Below are 19501 nucleotides of genomic sequence, written 5' to 3' on the forward strand. Positions count from 1 at the left end.
CCCGGATCCCCCGCAGCCTCCTGCCACATCAGTCAGTGTCAGCGAGCAGCCTGACACCGCTTTAACCCTGTGCTGGGACCTTGTGGGGCCAGAGCTGCTAGCACCAAGGTGCCCCCACAAGGCAAAGGCACCAACGAGCCACCACCACCGCCGCTCCTCGTCGCAAGTCCCAGGATGGCCTCCTGCACCCCCAGAATGGATCCCAGCAAGCAGAGCAGCAGCAGCCCAGAGCTTGTGCTAAGTAGAGCTGGGAGAGGAGCGCAGACAGGGAGCTGAGGCAGGGGCTCTGGGGTGCACTCTCCCACCCTCCAGGTGCCCAGCTTTGATCTTTGCATTAAGGAGGGGAGACGGGGGGCTTAAGGTGAATTTTGAGGTGACTATAGTCCCTGCAAGCCCCTCTCCCTCCCCCCAGTACCAACACCTTACAGAAATCTATTACATCAACACTATTGTCTTTATCATCCAAACTTGTAATCTCATCCTAAAAAGGTATTCAGTTAGTTTGACAAGATCTATTTTACATAAACCCATGTTGATTGCCATATATTATATTGCCCTCCTTTAATTCTTTGATTAATAAAGAATTAAAGGAGGGCAATATAATATATGGCAATCAACGACTCCATGATCTTTCCCAGGACTGATGTCAGACTGACAGGCCCAGAATTACCCACGTTGTCCCATTTACCTTTTTAAAAACGCTGGCACAACATTAGCTTTCTGCCAGTCTCCTGGAACTTCCCCAGTGCTGCAAGAGTTATCAGTGTCCACCCCCTTCCCCCATTTAAATGAACCATTATTGAATCCAGCCCAGCTCAGAGACGACTAAGAGCTGTTCCCAGATAACGGGTGGTGTTTGGCGAGTCTCAGTCCCAGCTCCCACATCACAAACTCACCAGCAGGCTTTGCACTAGTTGGCAAACTCAGCTAGGCCAAGAACTGCCTGGGCCATGGAGCGTGACCACTGCTCTCACAGGACGGCCCTCCCCGGCTCAGGGCTGAGGCAGCTGCCAGGGCCTGGTCTGTGTAGATAAACAGAGGGCCTCACTCGCCAGGGCCAGTGAGCGAGCCCTTAAAAAACTGTCTGACTTTGTTGCAAGATAAAGTTTAGTTCATTAAATCATCAAATTAGTGTATTAAATAAGTTGCATAAAATGTCACATCTGTCTGGGGTATTTATCTGGCACCTATTACTGAAGTATTTGAGGCCCTGATCCACAAAGGGACTTATGAATCGAGACACTGAGCATCACAACTCCAAACTTTCAGGCATCTAGACAGTCACTGGAACCACACATGGGAACCACACAGCCTGAGCCAGGCCCCTTGGCTCAGGTCCCAAAGTTATTTTAGGCTCCTAACTTCCATTGATTCAAATGGACGTTAGGACCCTCAATATCTTTGGGGATCTGGGCCCTAGGCTGCCTGTCCAATGGTGGGGAGAGATCAGCCCTTTAGAATGGGATCCCCAAAAGCCAGCACAGTAGGTGGTGAGCTGCCTAAACTAGTCAATGAGACATGCCAAAGCCGCACCCCCTCACAGATTCAGCACCCAAGTTTGGGTTGCAAGGAGGTGCCAGCTCGGTTTGGGATCCACAGTCAGGAACCCCGCCTCTGGAGTCAGTTTAGCTTAGATGCCTAAGCTGTTTCTTGCAAGAATGAGTTAGGTGTCTGTCTGACTCCTCACAAAATTGAGGTGGGGGGGGGAGGAGGAGGAAGTTCCCCTCATAGCCTTTAGCTCAGTCATTAGAGAACTGATCTGGGATGTGGGAGACCCAGATTCCATTCCCCTCTCAGTCAGACAGGGAGAAAGAGACCCCTGTTCAAATCCTACCTCTCGGGAGGGTGCTCTAGCCACTGAGCTATGGACATTTGGATGTGGAGCTGTTCCAATAATGAGAGACTCATTGAAGCAGAGGGACTAAACCAGGAGTCTCCCACCTCCTGGGGATGTCCAGACCACTGGGCTACAGAGTCACTGTCTGGCCCAATGACTCTAAGTGAAAATTCAGGCATCATGTGAGTTTAGGTGCTTACAGGGATGGGTGGTCGCTGAGTGGGAGTTTTATGTAGGGATCACGGTGGCACCTAAGTACCTTTGTGGATCTAGGCCTGAATGCCTCGCAATTTTTTGTTTGTTTTTACCCTTATTACTCCCATGCACTGGGGAAGTTCCATTATCCCCATCTAACAGCTGGAGAACTGAGGCACAGAAAATGAAGCCCCCGGCCCCTAAAAAACAAAAACAAACAAACAAACAAAAAAACAACCTCTAGGAGCACTTCTATATTTAGCATGTTGTAATTCAGGAACCTGTTGTCGTCTCACTTCAAATTCAGTAGAGATGTTTTACCTTGGTCCCAAATTTAGCTGGCCCATTGTGGATTATGGGGCTGACCCAAGAGTTTACAAGGAAATTGGGTTGACAATCAAAACGCCATTGCAATCGTCTCTGTGAAATGCTCCTGCTACCCCCCGTTGTCTCATTAGCCACCAGCAAGGCTTCCCAGCAGACTGTACCCGACTGCTAGTCACAGCAGTTAAGACGCTGGTCTCCCGGATACCCAGATCCCTGGTAAATTCTGGGCTTTGAATGAAAACACCAAGTCCGACCTGCTACCGTTCATGGGGGCCTAGTTCACAAGGACACAAGGGATTGAGCTATTCAGTAAATGCTGTGTGAATCCCAAAAGCTAAATGAATTTTTACACAGATGAACATTCACCTGAAACCCTGTGACATGACTAACAAATATTCCAAAGACAAAGAGTTTGTGACTAAACACGTAGAAACTATTCGGAGCCTCCCTGCAAATAACAGCTACATTTGCAGCAGGCAGAACTGGTTTGCGAGGGACCCATTAACCAGAAAAGGAGCCGGGTTCCCAACTCCTTTGATCCTTACTGAGGAGTTTCACCAGCTGCAGGTTAAACCAGGCAGAGAACTGGAAGCCCGAACACCTTGAACACAGCTCTCGGAGTGTTAGGACATCTCCCCACTGGGAATCCGAAGACACTAAATTAATGGACTAGCCTGGAAATTAGCAGATGCTTTTAAAATCTCCCTGACCAAATTCGACTAAAGCTCCCCAATAATCAGCTCCTCCGTGCTTTCCTCTCTCAGAAACTGGTATCACTGGCTCATACATGTACACAGAGAGAGAGAGAGAGAGAAAATCAGCCTGTTGCGTTTCTTCTACCTACAACCCAGGAGCGTTGGCAGTGACTAATTTCCACGGACAAAATTCTCTGTCCAAACCCCGGAGCAAAGTTTAAATCCCATCAGCCAGCAATACCTCTGTGCTGTCCCCTCCGTTTGGAGACCAGCGTGTGCTTCCCCGTAGCCTCCGAGCTCGCTCCAGCCTCTGCAGCGTCCCCCGGGCTACTGGGGTGGGGACAGGACAGGTCCATCCTTATAAGGCTGTGTCTGTTTCGTAATGCGGTTCCGTTTTACTCCGAATCAGACAACGCGCTCGCAGGAAGACAGCACGAGTTCGGTTCATTCTGTGGTTCTGCTGTGGGTCCGGCAGAGGGGGCTGGTGAGCCGGTTCTCTCTGAGAAGTGAGAGACGTGTGCCCGGACCAGCAGCAGCTGCCGTCTTCCTGCGAGCGCGTTGTCTGATTCGGAGTAAAACGGAACCGCATTACGAAACAGACACAGCCTTATAAGGATGGACCTGTCCTGTCCCCACCCCAGTAGCCCGGGGGACGCTGCAGAGGCTGGAGGGAGCTCGGAGGCTACGGGGAAGCACACGCTGGTCTCCAAACGGAGGGGACAGCACAGAGGTATTGCTGGCTGATGGGATTTAAGCTTTGCTCCAGGGTTTGGACAGAATTTTGTCAGTGGAAATTAGTCACTGCCAACGCTCCTGGGTTGTAGTAGAAGAAACATGCCACAGGCTGATTTCTGTGTGTGTGTCTGTGGCTAATGAGACCATGGGGGTAGCAGGAGCATTTCTCAGAGACGATTGCAATGGCGTTTTGATTGTCAACCCAATTTCCTTGTAAACTTTTGGGTCAGCCCCATAATCCACAATGGGTCGGCTAAGTCTGGGACCAAGGCAAAACATCTCTACTGAATTTGAAGCGAATCTGAGAATGGGTTCCTGAATTACAGCATGCTCAGAATAGAAATGTCCTAAATCTAACTTTTTTTTCTAATTTTCTAGCAGAAAAAAACAGAAGACCCTAAACTCTGTTTACTGCAGTCACCTGAGATCAAGTGCATGAAATCAGTTGTTAGGTAATCACACTAAAAACATAGGAAGCTATTACTAGTTTCCTTTGAAACCGTGCTTTAGGCCAAATAGGTGTCTATAACTGCAGGAGACATAATCAGAGGGGTAGCCATGTTAGTCTGCATCCACAAAAACAACAAGGAGTCCGGTGGCACTTTAAAGACTAACAGATTTATTTGGGCTTAAGCTTTCATGGGTAAAAAACTCACTTCTTCAGATGCATGGAGTGAAAATTACAGATACAGGCATAAATATACGTGAAGAGAAGGGAGTTACCTTACAAGTGGAGAACCAGTGCTGACAAGGCCAATTCAGTCAGGGTGGATGTGGCCCACTCCCAATAATTGATGAGGACTGGTCAATGCCAAGAGAGGGAAAATTGCATTGGTAGTGAGCCAGCCACTCCCAGTCCCTGTTCAAGCCCAAATGAATGGTGGTAAGTTTGCAAATGAATTGTAGCTCTGCAGTTTCTCTCTGAAGTCTAAAGAAAAGGAGTACTTGTGGCACCTTAGAGACTGAGGCCTGTTTTCAAAGTTTTTTTGTGGAAAGATGGCTACTTCTAAATCAGATATTGAGTGTCCAGGGAGATTGAAGTGTTCTACTGGCTTTTGTATGTTACCATTCCTGACCTCTGATTTGTGTCCATTTATTCTTTTGCATAGAGACTCTCCAGTGTACATGGCAGAGGGGCATTGCTGGCACATGATGGCATATATCACATTGGTGCATGTGCAGGTGAACGAGTCCCTGATGGTGTGGTTGGGTCCGATGATGGTGTCACTAGATTAGATATGCGGACAGAATTGGCAACGGGGCTTGTTGCAGGGATTGTGTTCCTGGGTTAGTGTTTCTGAGGTGTGGTCTGTAGTTGCTGGTGAGTATTTGCTTCAGGTTGGCGGGCTGTCTGTAAGTGAGGACTGGCCTGCCTCTCAAGGTCTGTGAGAGTGAGGGATCATTTTCCAGGATAGGTTGTAGATCCTTGATGATGAGTTGGAGAGGTTTTAGCTGCGGGCTGTAGGTAATGGCCAGTGGCGTTCTGTTATTTTCCTTGATGGGTCTGTCCTGTAGTAGGTGACTTCTGGGTGCCCGTCTGGCTCTGTCAATCTGTTTCCTCCCTTCCCCAGGTGGGTATTGTAGTTTTAAGAATGCTTGATAAATATCTTGTAGGTGTTTGTCTCTGTCTGAGGGGTTGGAGCAAATGCAGTTGTATTTTAGGAGTTGGCTGTAGACAGTGGATTGTGTGATGTGTCTTGGATGAAAGCTGGAGGCATATAGGTAGGAATAGCGGTCAGTAGGTTTCCGGTATAGGGTGGTGTTTATGTGACCATCACTTATTTGCACTGTAGTGTCCAGGAAGTGGATCTCTTGTGTGGACAGGTCCAGGCTGAGGTTGATGGTGGGGTGGAAATTGTTCAAATCACGGTGGAATTCCTCAAGGGCTTCTTTTCCATGGGTCCAGATGATGAAGATATCATCAATGTAGCGGAAGTAGAGGAGGGGCGTTAGGGGACGAGAGCTGAGGAAGCGTTGTTCTAAGTCAGCCATAAAAATGTTGGCATACTGTGGGGCCATGCGGGTACCCACAGCAGTGCCACTGACTTTAAGGTATAAGTCGTCCCCAAATCTGAAATGGTTGTGGGTGAGGACAAAGTCACAAAGCTCAGTCACCAGGTTGCCGTGACATTATTGGGGTTCCTCTTCCTGACGGCTTGTAGTCCATCCTCATGTGGAATATTGGTGTAAAGAGCTTCTACATCCATAGTGGCCAGGATGATGTTTTCAGAAAGATCACCGACGGATTGTAGTTTCCTCAGGAAGTCAGTGGTGTCTCGAAGATAGCTGGGAGTGCTGGTAGCGTAGGGCCTGAGGAGGGGGTCTACATAGCCAGATAATCCTGCTGTCAGGGTGCCAACGCCTGAGATGATGGGGCGCCCAGGATTTCCAGGTTTATGGATCTTGGGTAGCAGATAGAATACCCCAGGTCGGGGCTCTAGGGGTGTGTCCGTGTGGATTTGTTCCCGAGCTATTGCAGGGAGTTTGTTGAGCAGATGGTGTAGTTTCCTTTGGTAATCCTCAGTGGGATTGGAGAATAGTGGCCTGTAGATTGTGGTGTTGGAGAGTTGTTGTTGGCTGACTCACTACAAAAGCAATTTTCCTCTTGCTCTCTTAGTATTGACACCTCCTCATCAGCTATTTGGAGTGGGCCACATCCACCCTGACTGAATTGGCCTTGTCAACACTGGCTCTCCACTTGTGAGGTAACGCCCTTCTCTTCATGTGCCAGTATATTTATGCCTGTATCTGTAATCTCCACTCCCTGCATCTGAAGAAGTGGGGTTTTACCCACAAAAGCTTATGCCCAAATAAATCTAGTCTTTAAGGTGCCACCGGACTCCTCGTTGTTTTTGTGGAGATATAATGGTTCTCTTCTATAAAAGCAAGTCACTAGCCCGCTTCCTTGGAGAGAGACCTCAAAATGAGAAATTAGTCTGTACTGGAGCTAGTGAAATAAGCTGTTACATTTAAAAAGCTGAATAAACACCTTTGTGAATCCCGATGTAGGCCCCTTACCCCCCATTGAGATCAATGGCAGTTCTTTATGAATCCCATCCATAGTTGTCAGCACAGTTAAACTTCTACCTTTTCTTTCCCCAGCTCCTAGCTGGAAAATCGAGAGCTGAAAGCAACTAGAATTAAGCTGAGCTGAGCTGTGGGAGACTCAGGTTCTGGTTCCAGCACTGCCAGAGATTGCTGTTTGCCTACACAGCAATTAAACATGTACAGTTGGTCAGCTGGTTTGGGCTCAGGCTCGGGCTCTGGGGCTGTAAAACTGCTGTGTAGACATTCAGGTTGGAGCTGGGGCCCAAGCTCTGGGAGCCTACAAGTGGGGAGGGTCCCGGAGCCTGACTATCTACAGTGCAATTTTTACCCCACAGCCGAAGCCTGAGCCCGAGCGAGCTGACCTGGGCCCTCAGAGGCTGTGCTGCGGGGGTTTTATTCCAACGCAGACGTACCCTTAGGATGGGATCCACAAAGGTACTTAGGCAACCCCAGAGGTTGGTGCCTACATCTCAGGTTTAGGCACCCAAGCCCCAGTTCCAGCTCCACTACAGTCCATAAAACTCCCACCAAACCCTGTAGGGGCCAAGTTTACGTGCCTAAGTTTTTAGGGGAGAAGTTCCTTCAGCACATGTGTTTCTGCAAATGCGAACTGCTGCCTTCCCCAGGGCATCTGGATGCCTGTCTCCCACCTAAGCCCCAGAGCAAGTCACGAACAGGGGGAAGACCTGTTTATCCACCTGTGTCATATACAGGATCCAGTCAGGTAGGTGTGCTCAGAGGGGGGCCGTTCAAAATTCGGCTGACTCCACAGGACGAGCAAGGGGTGATGGTGCCACTGCCTACCTTTAACTTTTAGTCCAGTGGTTCGAGCTCTTGCCTGGGATGTGAGAAACCCACATTCAGTCTCCCCCTCCACCAGACGGGTAGAGGCTTTGAACAGGGTGAGCCAGGTTTTATCATGGGTTATTGGTAATGCGCTGGTGAGCGAGCCAGGCTCAACTTACCCAGCAGCTGTGGCTCCTGCCCTGCGGGACTAGGCCCTGCTCCCCACCCTAGGCATTGCATCCTGGTGCACAGGGTCACAGTGCCATTCAGGCTTGGCCCGGCGGCCCCTCCATCTTGACAGAGGGGCAGACAGGCCAAATGTGAGTGAGTGGTATTTGGAACCTGGTGCATGGGGCCAAAGCACCATGGAACCCCGTGTGCCTTATCGCAGTGCTGGGAGTGAGGAGCCAGGCCCAGACCTGAAGGACAGAAACCGACACTGAAGGGTGAGAGTGGGGTGGGCTCACTCTCCAGCCCACCACCAATGACCCATTGCCCCCCCTGGTTCAAAAAGGCACCATGCATACACCTGCAAGGGGGTGGTCACCCTTCCTTCTTTCCCCCTTACGGGCTGCACCCCTGGTTCTAACCACTGAGCTGTGGGACGGTCTGAGGTAGGGCTCCCTCAGCCTCTCCTGTTGAAGCTGTTCCACTGTGGATACATCGTGAAAGTGTGAGTGGAGGAGGGGGCTGGACCCTAGATCTCACCCCTCCCAGGTGGGTGCCCGAACCACTGGAGTAATGAGTCACACTCTCTCTCTCCCTTGCCCAATGACTATTGAAATATTTATACAAAGTGAAACCGCTTCACCAGGAGGGACTGAGAGAGCCCTACCTCTGACTATCCCATAGCCCAGTGGTTTGAGCACCCTGCTGAGGGGTGAGTGACCCCTGTTTAAATCCTTTCTCCCTCCACTGCTGGAGGGGGAAAATTGAACCTGGATCTCCTACATCCTGGGCAGGTGCTCTAACTACTTGGCTGGAAGTTATAAGGGAGGCGCCACCCTCTCCTGAGCATGCCCCCTGGACTGCAGGCAGGAGAGGCAGGGGAATGGCATCTTCCCCTGGTTTGTGGATTGCACTGGGGCTTGGGCATGAGATAGGTATTTGCACACGTAAAGCGAGCCAGCAAAGCATATAACCAGAGGCAGAAACGTTGCAATGCTTAAGACCTTTAGTGGATTCCACCCCTAGTGCACAGCACCACAAATGACTTGGTTAAAATATTCCTAATTTAAATAGTGGTTGTAAATAGGAACGTGGGCACCACTGAGCAAAGCTGTTTGTCAGAGTGCAGTCAATTGGAGGAGCGGAATATTAGACTGAAGCTCCAGGGACACGGACTAAATTTTCTTCTGCATCTTCTACAGTTCCAACCACACTGTTAGCGTTTAAATTAAAAATATGCCCACAGATGCTGATATTGAGACATGGAGAAGTTAAGATCCCAAAATTAAATAGTCAGTTGTAATTTTGGATCCCAGGTTTGGTTTCCTTTGGGTTCCTGTGGACTGTCTTTGGGTTATAGGGCCCTGACCCCTGAATGGGGTCCTCCTTGGGCACTATTGCAATATAAACAATTTAATACTTATCAATTTGCCAGTCAAGCTTTTTCCCATATACCAGTCAAATGATATAGCACTGTTAGTGAAAGTTCAGCAAAGTAAATCTGAACATAGACATTTAGGATGTTAAACAGTTACTTAATTACTGAAATGTCGATTGTAATTAAGCTTGATAACGATTATTCATAGCTGTGATATACCAGGGCACAATCCAGACTAATGAGCAGCTGTGACACCCCTGCCCTTCCCCCTTGGGTGCCTTACAATGCCTTGCTGAAGCAGCTCCTACCTGGGCCTCTCACAAACAGCCTTCCAGCATGCACGCCACACCCAGAGTGTCTGTGTGTGACTGCAGCCTGCGAGCCACACTCCGGTTACACCCTGGCTTTGGCCAGCCTTGGCGATTGTGCAGGGGACCCCAACACATGCCCAGTCTTAGATTTCCCCCCAGAAACACATGTCCTGTACTGCAGGGCTTCTCAGCCTTTTTCTTTCTGAGGCCCCCGCCAATGCTATAAAGGCTCCGCGGCCCACCTTTGCCACAACAACGGGCTTTCTTCATATAAAAGCTAGGGCCAGCGTTAGGGCGTAGCAAGCAGGGCAATGGCCTGGGGCCCCACGCCACAGGGGCCCCCATGAAGCTATACTGCTCGGGCTTCAGCTTCCACCCCGGGTGGTGAGGCTCAGGGGCCTGGGCTTCAGCCCCATGCGGTGGGGCTTCAGGGTTCTGCCCTGGGCCCCAGCGGGTCTAATGCTGGCCCTGCTTGGCGGACTCCTGAAACCCGCTCGTGGCTCCTGAGGGGGTCCTGGACCCCTGCTGTATTGCCCAGCTCTCTCCTGCACAGTACAAAATATTTTAAGTACATTATTCCTTAAAGGTAACAAGAGGCCATTTTATCATCAGAAATAGACACTTTTATTTAAACACACTGGATTAGATAAAACAGTAAAACAAGCTTAACTACAAAGAGAGAGATTTTAAGTGAGTACAAGTAACAAGGCATAAAAGTCAGAAATGGTTACAAGAGAAATAAAGAGAGAACATTTACTAATCACAGAAGATCAGGGTTGGAAGAGACCTCAGGAGGTCACCTAGTCCAACCCCCTGCTCAAAGCAGGACCAATACCCAACTAAATCATCCCAGCCAGGGCTTTGTCAAGCTGGGCCTTAAAAACCTCTACGGATGGAGATTTCACCACCTCCCTTGGTAACCCATTCCAGTGCTTCACCACCCTCCTAGTGAAATAGTGTTTCCTAATATCCAACCTAGACCTCCCCCACTGCAACTTGAAACCATTGCTCCTTGTTCTGTCATCTGCCATCACCGAGAACAGCCGAGCTCCATCCTCTTTGGAACCCCCCTTCAGGTAGTTGAAGGCTGCTATCAAATCCCCGCCCCCCACTCTTCTCTTCTGCAGACTAAATAAGCTCAGTTCCCTCAGCCTCATAACTCATGCACCCCAGCCCCCTAATCATTTTCGTTGTCCTCCGCTGGACTCTCTCCAACTTGTTCACATCCCTTCTGTAGTGGAAGCCCCAAAACTGGACGCAATACTCCAGATGTGGCCTCACCAATGCCAAATAGAGGGGAATAATCACTTCCCTCGATCTGCTGGCAATGCTCCTACTAATACAACCCAATACACAATTGGCCGCCTTGGCAACAAGGGCACACTGCTGACTCATATCCAGCTTCTTGTCCACTGTAATCCCCAGGTCCTTTTCTGCAGAACTGCTGCTTAGCCAGTTGGTCCCCAGCCTGTAGCGGTGCATGGGATTCTTCCATCCTAAGTGCAGGACTCTCCACTTGTCCTTGTTGAACCTCATCAGATTTCTTTTGGCCCAATCCTCCAATTTGTCTAGGTCACTGTGGACCCTATCCCTACCCTCCAGCGTATCTACCTCTCCCCCCAGTTAGTGTCATCTGCAAACTTGCTGAGGGTGCAATCCATCCCATCAACCAGATCATTAATAAAGATGTTGAACAAAACCGGCCCCAGGACCGACCCCTGGGGCACTCCACTTGATACCAGCTGCCAACTAGACATTGAGCTGTTGATCACTACCCGTTGAGCCCGACAATCTAGTCAGCTTTCTATCTACATTATAGTCCATTCATCCAATCCACACTTTTTTAACTTGCTGGCAAGAATACCATGGGAGACCATATCAAAAGCTTTGCTAAAGTTAAAATACATCACATCCACCACTTTCCTCATATCCACAGAGCCAGTTATCTCATCATAGAAGGCAATCAGATTGGTTAGGCATGACTTGGTGAATCCATGCTGACTGTTCCTGATCACTTTCCTCTCCTTTAAGTGCTTCAAAATGGATTCCTCAAGGAGCTGCTTCATGATTTTTTCAGGGACTGAGGTGAGACTGACTGGCTTGTAGTTCCCCGGATCTTCTTTCTTTCCTTTTTTAAAGATGGGCACTACATTAGCCTTTTTCCAGTCATCTGGGGCCTCCCCTGATCGCCGTGAGTTTTCAAAGATAATGGCCAATGGCTCTGCAATCACAGCAGCCAACCCCTTCAGCACCCTTGGATGCAGTGCATCCGGCCCCATGGATTTGTGCATGTCCAGCTTTTCTAAATAGTCCTTAACCTGTTCTTTCACCACTGAAGGCTGCTCACCTCCTCCCCATAGTGCGTTGCCTGGTGCAGCAATCTGGGAGCTGACCTTGTCTGTGAAGACCAAGGCAAAAAAAGCATTGAGTACTTCAGCTTTTTCCACATCATCTGTCACTAGGTTGCCTCCCCATTCAGTAAGGGTCCTACAGTTTCTCTGACCTCCTTCTTGTTGATAACATACCTGTAGAAACCCTTCTTGTTACTCTTCACATCCGTTGCTAGTTGCAACTCCAATTGTGCCTTCGCCTTCCTGATTATACCCCTGCATGCTTGAGCAATATTCTTATACTCCTACCTAGTCATTTGGCTGTTTCCACTTCTTGTAAAGTTCCTTTTTGAGTTTAAGCTGACTGAAGGTTTCACTGTTGAGCCAAGCTGGTCACCTGCCATATTTGCTATTTTTTCTGCACATCGGGATGGTTTGTTCCTGTGCCCTCAATAAAGCTTCTTTGAAATACAGCCAGCTCTCCTAACTTAGCAAATTATATCAGAGTCAAGCAAAGTGTTTCACCACATGCTTCGAGCAGTCTTACTGACCAAACTTTTCTCTTCAGGCATAGCTCATGCAATGGGCAGAGAGAGAGAGTTGTCTGTCCCTCCTTTTTGTAGTTCAAGTGCCTCTCTTGAAACACGTTTCCAGCTGGACACTAGAAGACAAAGAGTCTAGGTGGAAGGATGTTCCCTGCTGGTTTTTTCTCACCTGCTTGAGCTTTCTTTGTTTCCCTTCCTGCTTAATGACTTTGTTTAATGCTTAAATGCAAATGAAGCAGAGCACACATTCCTTTGTTTAGGACAGACCTGTTTGCCCACCTCTGTTTGGGACGGCTGTGGACTTTGGAACATGTGTTAATAACATCATACAGGGAAATCTTATAACTTTACATAAAATGATGTCGCACATTTTATCAGGATGATACTGACCAGCAAATTATGAGTTTTGAAATAATATTTTACAAAACATACTCTAGACAAAAATAATTACAGTAATGTGTAGGGTGTGAACATGGGTATAGTCTGTCACAGTAGCCAATCTTTCCATTTTCAAAACACACACCTAGATATCACACGTTGACCTGAGCACACATGTAGTGTGTGACAGGGTCAGGCCAGATGGCTACATGAGAGTGATAGAAGGCACATATTAGCCCCAGATTAAGCAGGTCCCTTTTCCCTGAGTAAGATAATGGGCTGTTCCAGAACAATCAGGAAATTGCTGGAACCAATTAAGGCAGGTAAGCTAATTAGGACACCTGGAGCCAATTAAGAAGCTACTAGAATCAGTTAGGACAGGCAGGCTAATCTGGGCACCTGGTTTTAAAAAGGACTTCACTTCAGTTAGCGAGGTGCGTCTGAGGAGCTGGGAGCAAGAGGCAGGGAGTGAGAAGCCATGCTGCTGGAGGGCTGAGGAGTACAAGTGTCATCAGGTGGAAGGTCCTGTGGTGAGGACAAAGAAGGTGTTGGGAGGAGACCATGGGGAAGTAGTCCAGGGAGTTGTGGCTGTCATGCAGCTGTTACAAAAGAGACTGTAGACAGTTGCAATCCACAGGGCCCTGGGCTGGAACCCAGAGTAGAGGGCGGGCCCGGGTTCCCCCCCATCCCACCAAATCCCTATTTGATATAAGAGGAGTTGACCTGGACTGTGTGTTCCACCAGAAGGGAAGGTCCCTGGCCTGTCCCCAGACCCACTAGGTGGGTCAGCAGAGATTGCGGGGATTGTTCTCCTCCTTTTCCCCATGCTGGCCAGTGATGAGGTTAGCTGAGTGAAGGGCAGGTTTGAGCCACTGGCAAAAGTGGCCAAACTGAGGGCTGCCGTGAATCTCTGAGGCGAGCAAATCCACCAATAAGTGCAGGAACCACGAAGGCAGAGGAAGAACTTTGTCACAAGTGATTCAAAGCTACTTCAGATTTATCCGGAAATTGACCAGTGGGTGTAACACAAGTATTCTGTGACCCTCATCTTAATTCACAATAAACTTGTATGTTGCCTTCACCCTGTGTTAATAACTATGTGTTAATTTATGATCCATAACTCATTAATTCATGCTTGTGTTTGAAAAGGTATCAAGTCTATGTGACATCACAAATCATCTACTTAGAGAACACCTACCTCCAGACAAAATGGGTGGGGGGATGGGAGGACAGGAAAGAGAAGGACTCTGTTATAATTTTTAACCTAGTGGTTAGGGAACTCACCGAGGATGTGGGAGACCCAGGCTTAAGTCACCCCTTTGCTGGATGAGAAGAGATTTGAACTGGGGTCTCCCATGAGTCTCCAAACCACTGGACTATTGAGTCATTCTTAGTTGCTGTCTGGCCCAATTCATAATTAATTATTTATACAAAGGCTTCAACAAGCAAGACTGAGAGAGACCCACATCAGCAGACCCAATAGTCCAGGGTTAAGGCACTCACTGCCTCCACACCCCTCCAGCTGTATTGGGTGGGAAAGAGCTGAGGCACCGGACCCCAGGACAGAGTTCCCGGCTGTGCATCCCAAACAGAGACAGCCACCTGCCTGCAGCCCAGACTTAGGTGCCTAAATCCCAGAGTGGTGTATGGCTTAGGACACACCCCACCCCCCCTTTTTGCATTTTCCATTGGCTGCCTTAGGGGACTCCCCACCTAGCATGTTGGCTTTTCTGGATCCCATTCTGAGGTGCCTGTCTCTCCCCATTCAGTGTGTAGGGAGCCTGGGCAGACAGCTCAGGCTCTGTGGATCCCAGTGATTTTCTAGGTGCCTGCAAGTTAGGTGCTGCAGCGCTCACCATCACAACGCCTCAGTCCCTTTGTGGAGCCGGGCCCAAGTGACGACTGCTTTCCGCTCTCTTTTTTTAATTCAGAAATTCTGTGAGATACTGAGCACTGACGTGGGGATAGACTCCTGAGCAGAGAAAATGTCTAACCAGGCAACTCCCCCTGCTGCATCTGGATCTCATAAAGGTAAGATTTTTACCAGTTGTATTTGGAGAAAGTTGTGACAATTGTGTGACCAAGTCATTGCATCATGGGCCCAGGTTGTGCTGCCAGGCAGTTGTTCATTGGCTCAATATAGGCCTGACCCAATACCCACTGACCTCAATCAAGGGGAGCCTTTCCATTGACTTCAGCATTTGGTTTGGGCATTATGTTCATATCTGGAAGGGCCCCCATGGGCCCTGCAGCTCTCCCACCAGAGAATCGCCAATGACCAGATGTTCAGAGTCCATCTCACTCTGCCTGGTCTAGCCTTGGACAGAGCAGGGGGCAGATGGAGCGTGCTCAGGATTCCCACTCTCCCTGGAGAGCCAGTGGCAGTTAAATCTCTGCATGATGAACCTTCCCAGCCTGTCCTCTCAAAGGAGAGAGGAGAAGAGTCTTGACTCAGTAATTCCATCCCAGGCAGGCTCATGAGGGGAGGGGAATAGAATTCCCCAGTGGCCTCCTCTCCATGAAATGACTTGTAGAACACTAAGCTTACCCTGTGTTCCCCACTATAGACTTACAGACTTTAAGGTCAGAAAGGACCATTGTGATCATCTAGTCTGACCTCCTGCACATTGCAGGTCACAGAACCTCACCCACCCACTCCTGCAATAGACCCATAATCTCTGGCTGAGCTACTGAAGTCCTCAAATCATGAGACTTCAAGTTACAGAGAATCCACCATTTACATGACTTTAAACCTGCCAGTGACTTGTGCCCAGTGCTGCAAAGGAAGGCAACCCCCACCCTCGCCAATTTGACCAGGAGAAAATTCCTTCCTGGTCCCAAATAGGGCGATCAGTTGGACCATGAGCATTTTGACAAGACCCAGCAGCCAGGCACCTGGCAAAGAATTCTCTGTAGTAACTCGGAACCTTCCCCATTTAGTGTCTGATCACTGGCTGTTGGAGATATTTGCTACTAGCAGTCACAGATCAGCTACATGCCATTGTTGGTAGTTTCATCATCCCCTCCATAAACTTATCAAGCTCAGTCTTGAAGCCAGTTAGGTTTTTTGCCACCACTGCTCCCCTTGGAAAGCTGTTCCAGAACTTCACTCCTCCAAAGATTAGAAACCTTCAACTAATTTCAACCCTAAACCTGTTGATGAGCAGTTTATATCTATTTGTTCTTGTATCAGTGTTGGGTCATAACTTAAACAGCTCCTCTCCCTCCTTGGTGTTTATCCTTCTGATGTGTTTATAGTGAGCAATCATATCTCCCCTCAGCCTTCTTTTGGTTAGGCTAAACAAGCCAAGACCCTTGAGTCTCCTCTCATAAGGTAGGCTTTCCATTCCTCTGATCATCCTAGTAGCCCTTCTCTGTCCCTGTGCCAGTTTGAATTAATCTTTCTTACACATGGGAGATCAGAACTGCACACAATCCAAATTCTGACGCAGCCCCCAGAGCGCACATGTTTCTTGGTCAATCATAGGACTGGAAGGGACCTCGAGAGGCCATCAAGTCCAGTCCCCTGCACTCATGACAGGACCAAGCACCATCTATCACATCCCTGACAGGTGTTTGTCTAAACTGCTCTTAAAAATCTCCAATGATGGAGATTTCACAACCTCCCAAGGCAATTTATTCCAGTGCTTAACCACCCTGACAGGAAGTTTTAAAGCAGCTAAATATATACACACACATAAACAGAGGCGACTGGAGCCAGGGGGTGGGGGAGGGCAGGAAAAGGGGACAGAGTGGAGGCACCGGCACCCAGGGGCGTCCAGCTCTAACAATTCACTTGCACGACCCATCTTCATGGGTGGGGGTGGGGAAACAAACAACAAAGTCTTTTGTCCTCTTTAATATTCCGCCAACGTCCATCTGGGGTCGATGGACCTTCCCTCTTGGGCAGGATGTGACACCTTTTGTTGGAGACCCGCGGTTCACACTAGTTAATGGCTCTCTTCTATCTGGTATTTACACAGTCAGAGGCTCACAGCACAAACTCTCAATGGGCTGGGATACAGATGTTCTAAGAGAGATTAGTGCAGGCAGCCACTCATGAGCATTCAATAACGCCTGAACGCTAAACCCGTTCTAATAATTCTGGTACCTGTTTTAGCAATACTCACACACAGGTGAGCTAAACGGATTCCAGCTCTGTGTTGTCAACATTCAGTTGAGACACGGGGATCTTGGCATGGGCTGACTGGTACCAGGTACGCCAGCATCACCAGCTGATATTTCAAAGTGCTCTAAAATCCACATGCATAGGCAGACTGTGCTGAAACTGGTCTGGCACAACAGGGCTGGGGTATAAAATGAGGCCAGTGCAAGAGTTCCAGCCTGGATAAATCCCTCCTGTGCCTGGAAGGCAGGCTGACCTCCTGCCAGGCAGCACCAGGGTCGGGTCTGGCCTGGGAACAGGTGCGCTCAGTACATGGCTCACACACATTGTTCTGAGACCGATGTGGGACACTGAAGATAACGGGATACGCTTGGGGCTCACCCCTGGCACACAGAACCTGGATTGGGAGAGGAAGGAGGAGAAAAGCTGCTGAGATGGATGGGCCAGTTCACACCTCTGTGATTCTCTTGTGCTGCAGATTGGTGAGCAGGGCCTCTCCACTTCTGTGCTAACCCCCAAAATGCAATGGGGCTCTGGAGTTACCCTCTGGATGCTAGACATGCTCCCTTTGTCCCATCACCTTCCCTTCTTCTGGTGGCCCCTCTGGCCATACTGAGGGCACTGGGGGACTAGGAGGAGGGCAGGGCTGGGTGCTGAGTGGCAGTGAAGTGTGCCCAGGGAGCCCTCTCATGCTCCCCACAGGAACCCCTCAGTCATGGCCCCCCCAGCACCACCAGTTCCTCACAATACAAGGGCAATTCATTGCCAGCAAATGTGTTAGCACAACGCTAAGGGCATGTCCCCCACATGGCACCCCACACAGGGGTGTGCCTAGGGGAGTGTAGGGCCTAGGACAACCCTCCCACTCCACCCCAAGCCCCACCCCCATTCCACCCCTTCCCCCAAACCCCCCATCCTCTCTCCTCCCCCGAGCAACGCTGGGAGCCGGCAGGTCAGAGCAGGTCCAGGCTAGGTTGGTAGTGCTGCTGGCCCCGCCGCGTCCCCCTGAAGCAGGGGCGGGACAGAGGAGTGGGGCCAAGCCGGGCTGGCAGCAGCGTGGGGCTCCCCTGTGGGCGGGATGGCTCTGACCCCACATTGTCCTAGCTCGGCTCCCTTTGAGGGATGCTCCAATTCACTCCCTGTCAGACACCACACAGGACGGTATGTTAATTTTTAAAAACATTGTTTCCCTGAGTTTAAACAGGGGGTCAAACACTAACTGAAGTAAAATCCACTTAGACAAGCTCCATTTGGTGCAGATCAGGCCCAGCACCTTCAGATGCACAAAGCAGAAGTCAAATGGTGCCAGACATCCCTGTGCTGGGCTCGTTTCCCCAGGACTCACACTCAGATGTAGTAATTCCACTTCAGCCATTCCTGTGCTACGCAATGGGGGTCGGCCTCTCTGTCTCTCACCCTGGGGCACCACAGAAACGTTTGTGCCTGTTGTCGGCCTTTGGGGTGTTTCGCTGGTGAACTCCCCCTGCCCAGCCCAGGCATGTGGGGGGTGACACTTAGTGCTGCCACTCCCCCCCACATATTGGGTGAGGTGAGTGCGGCCCCTGCTGCAGGAGCTCTCACCCACAGCTGCCCAGCTCCTGCCCAGCAATTATTTCAGACCCAAACCCCATCAGTTCAGCCACCCTCAGCCTCACCTCTGCTCCTCCTGGGCTGCTTCACCGTCTCCCAGGCCTGGGTGGCTGCAGCAGGGTTCCCTTTTCCATTCCAGGCAGGGAGGGCAGATCCAGGGGCTTGTCACCCCCTCTGCCCTGCCCAGGCTGGATGCTGCAGGGGGAGGGCAGAGGAGCAGAAGCCCAACTCTATTCCTATTTCTCACAGCAGGGGAGGGGGCAGGAGGGAGGGGCGCTGCCCGGAGCTGCTGGGATTATTGTTCCCCCTCCCCTCCTCAGTCCTCCAGCAGTATGCCTTCTCACTCTTAGCTCCTAGTGCCTCTTGCTCCCAGCTCCTCACACGCGCACCACAAACTGAAGTGAGCTCCTTTTTAAACCCAGGTATCCTGATTAGCCTGCCTTAATTGATTCTAGCAGCTTCTTGATTGGCTGCAGGTGTTCTAATAAGCCTGTCTGCCTTAATTGTTTCCATAAAGTTCCTCATTGTTCTGGAACCTTCCCTGTTATCTTACCCAGGGAATAGGGACCTACTTAACCTGGGGCTAATATATCTGCCTTCTATTACTCTCCTGTAGCCATCTGGCCCGACCCTGTCACATATCCCCACCTCTGCTCAACACCACGGGCTTGGGCAACTTGGGAACACAGGCAGTGAACCCATAACAAGCCATCTGCATTGCCATGGTGGCTTCCAGCCCAGTGTTGTATGGTGAATTGGAAAGGTTGTAGGGACAGGAACCATCTGGTCACCCTTGCATTCTTCTCTTTATTTCGCTGCATCCACTGGAGGGGTGCATGGTTGGTCACAAGGGTAAACCGTCATCCCAGAAGGTAATAATGTAATGTTTCCATGGCCCATTTCACAGCTAGGCACTCTTTCAACCACGGCATACTTCTGCTCTCTCAGGAGGAGTTTTCTGCTGAGGTAGAGGATTGCATGTTCTTCATCTCCGACCATCTGCGATAGGACAGCTCCCAATCCTACTTCAGATGCATCTGTCTGTAAAATGA

The 19501-nt window shown here is 49.8% G+C and overlaps 2 protein-coding genes across 6 annotated transcripts in view; one reads left to right on the forward strand and one right to left on the reverse strand.

Moving 5' to 3' along the window:
- Positions 1–19501, reverse strand: part of GIMAP8 (GTPase, IMAP family member 8) — a 641187-nt gene that overhangs the window by 43719 nt on the left and 577967 nt on the right. Inside the window, exon 1 of one of the 2 annotated variants that reach the window (XM_037891417.2) lies at positions 3296–3598. The exons of the other annotated variant lie outside the window; for it this stretch is intronic. The gene's annotated coding sequence lies outside the window, so the exon portion shown is untranslated. Of the gene's footprint in view, positions 1–3295; positions 3599–19501 lie in introns of those variants that run through there. 2 annotated transcript variants of the gene reach the window in all.
- LOC102939502 (GTPase IMAP family member 4) overlaps positions 3574–19501 on the forward strand; it is a 29780-nt gene continuing 13852 nt past the window's right edge. Inside the window, exons 1-3 of one of the 4 annotated variants that reach the window (XM_037891421.2) lie at positions 3661–3784; positions 4168–4241; positions 14665–14764. In XM_037891421.2, the coding sequence (XP_037747349.1) occupies positions 14719–14764 (46 nt within the window). In that variant the 5' untranslated portion in view covers positions 3661–3784; positions 4168–4241; positions 14665–14718. Of the gene's footprint in view, positions 3785–4167; positions 4242–14664; positions 14765–19501 lie in introns of all 4 variants that reach the window. The other 3 variants (XM_037891419.2, XM_037891418.2, XM_037891420.2) reach the window with 3 other exon arrangements.

The sequence above is a fragment of the Chelonia mydas genome, chromosome 2 (genome assembly GCF_015237465.2).
Source record: "Chelonia mydas isolate rCheMyd1 chromosome 2, rCheMyd1.pri.v2, whole genome shotgun sequence".
Classification (NCBI taxonomy): Eukaryota; Metazoa; Chordata; order Testudines; family Cheloniidae; genus Chelonia; species Chelonia mydas.